Consider the following 2,174-nt stretch of genomic DNA (forward strand, 5'->3'; position numbering starts at 1 on the left):
GTGATGTCATAATGGCATTGTTTCAAACAATAACAATTGTTCTCGTAGTATTTAGCTCCGGAAGTTCTAAAGAAACAGCCGTACACCAAGTCAGTTGATTGGTGGTGTCTTGGTGCCGTGTTGTTTGAGATGCTTTATGGCTTGGTGAGTAGAATTTACTAACGTGTAACAATGGATGTTTTACCACAATCGCTATTTTATCCCAGCCACCATTCTATAGTCGCGATACTCATGAAATGTACGAGAATATTTTATACAAACCACTCAAACTACGGCCCACTGTATCAGCTGCTGGGAGAAATATATTAGAAGTTGTAAGTATAATATACAACAATACCTATGTTGGGTTGTAACTAATGTATCGTTCGTAGTTATTGCAGAAGAAACCTCAGTTAAGACTTGGATCTGGTGAAGCTGATCTGGTATGTTATTTTTATTATTTCTTAGATAGAAATAATATATATAATTGTTTCCAGGCGGACATACAAAAACACGGATTTTTTTCTTCAATAAATTGGTTGGATCTTGAAAACAAACGAATTCAACCTCCATATAATCCGAATGTGGTATGTTGGCGGGGTTAGGTTGTCATCAATGTTTATTTACTATGTTTGATTGACAGGCAGGACCTGAGGATTTGAAACACGTTGACCCAGAGTTTGTTCGTGAACCCGTGTCGCGATCGTTGAGGGGTTCCGATAAGGTGGGTGAAGTTGAAGGGAATAGTAGTAGGGGAGACAAGTTATCGCGTAAACATTACGTTTTTACCAACGTTGTGTTGACTCTGGAAGTAACGATAACACACGGCTACTATTGTGGTGTTTATGGGCACTTAATGACAATTACTCCAACCCAGTGGCCACCAAGGGTTTGTTTAAATTATGAGGGTTATACTTGGTGGGTGCGATCGTTGTTGATATATTTTGATTGACAGGTGATGGCAAGCGTGTCGGAAGTAGATGACGCTTTTATCGGCTTCTCATACGCCCCACCAGCAGAAGATACTTTTTTATCGTCATAACTTTTTTACCCCGTGTCATAATGCACTTATTCTTACCGTTTTACCCACGTGGCCATAAGTTGGTCGTTTTACTGAGAAACATTTTGATCAGCAATATTGTGATTCATCAAGTGCAATTTAAATCAAGATTTTCTTTAAAAAAGATTTTAATTTAATCATCCTTTTAATTGAACTAAATGTAAAATATGTAAAATAAAAAATTTAGAAGATTTCGGAAATATAAGTTTTCTATGTTTTGCCGAATCGACTTCGTGTCGAAAACACCGTAGGAGAAAATCCTCTTGTGACGCGGAATATGTGGCTGTGACGTCATAGTTAAAACTTCCGCCGAAAAATTGTTAAAGATTTTAGGTTTTTGTTAGTTAGGTTAATTCGGCAGTTTGTTAATTTGAATCCAAAATATTTAAACTAACGTCATGTCCACGAGAGCAGAGAGGGAAAAACAAACAAATCAAAACGAAAGACACAAAAATATTTTGGCAAAGTTTCTCGCGAAAGAAGAAAATAAATTTTGTGCGGATTGTTTGGCAAAAGGTGATTTATATTGAGTTGGTTTAATCAATAATTTAAATCAAATTCTTTACTGTGTTTCATCAACGTTCTTTTATTTAATTTTTGTGTTATTAAGATTGTCGTTTTACTGTTAATTATCTTTTTTTTTTGTTATGCTATTAAATATGACGTTTGTTCTTGTATTTTAAGAATAAATGAGAGTTATAGTGAAGAATCCTCCCTCTGCAATAACCACTAACCCCTTTGCCCCCATAATGGAGGATTCTCCACCATTATATTTTACAGTATGTTCTATTGTCTACATTACACATCACGGTAATACTGCCGCTGGTGACCAGTGAAAATTTTGGTCTCAAAATGTTCCTTAAGTCTCCCTGATACTTGCTGTATAATTTAAAAAAAACTTGGGCGTTCGTTTCAAAAATTAACTTTAAAAATGTGCGAAAAACATGCTGCGTCACCGTATTTCCACACAAGCCGTCAAAGGTTAGATTATTACGTCATAGAATGCTTATTGCCACTTTTGATTTATACGTTACAGATTACGTAATTTGTTAGTTTTTATTATTCAGCGGGCATTAGGAAGACGCAAGGAACATTTTAAGACTAAAATTTTCACTGGTCACCAGCGGCAGTATTA

At 35.6% G+C, this 2,174-nt stretch overlaps 2 protein-coding genes across 2 annotated transcripts in view; both read left to right on the forward strand.

The window, feature by feature from the left end:
* Positions 1-48: 48 nt before the first annotated feature.
* On the forward strand, positions 49-1,115 carry LOC100182808 (serine/threonine-protein kinase Sgk3; the record flags this gene model as incomplete). Its single annotated transcript, XM_002125713.5, is given in 6 exon segments — positions 49-144; positions 207-314; positions 372-422; positions 477-566; positions 623-703; positions 935-1,115. Coding segments are annotated over 6 exon segments (513 nt in total), but the record flags the coding sequence as incomplete, so codon positions are not given.
* Positions 1,116-1,318: 203 nt separating this feature from the next.
* ci-arfgap-2 (zinc finger protein ArfGAP-2) overlaps positions 1,319-2,174 on the forward strand; it is a 3,675-nt gene continuing 2,819 nt past the window's right edge. The window contains 1 exon segment of the mRNA NM_001128112.1: positions 1,319-1,555. Within this exon segment, the coding sequence (NP_001121584.1) occupies positions 1,438-1,555 (118 nt within the window). The 5' untranslated portion in view covers positions 1,319-1,437.

Source organism: Ciona intestinalis, unplaced genomic scaffold, assembly GCF_000224145.3.
Source record: "Ciona intestinalis unplaced genomic scaffold, KH HT000425.1, whole genome shotgun sequence".
Lineage (NCBI taxonomy): Eukaryota > Metazoa > Chordata > Ascidiacea > Phlebobranchia > Cionidae > Ciona > Ciona intestinalis.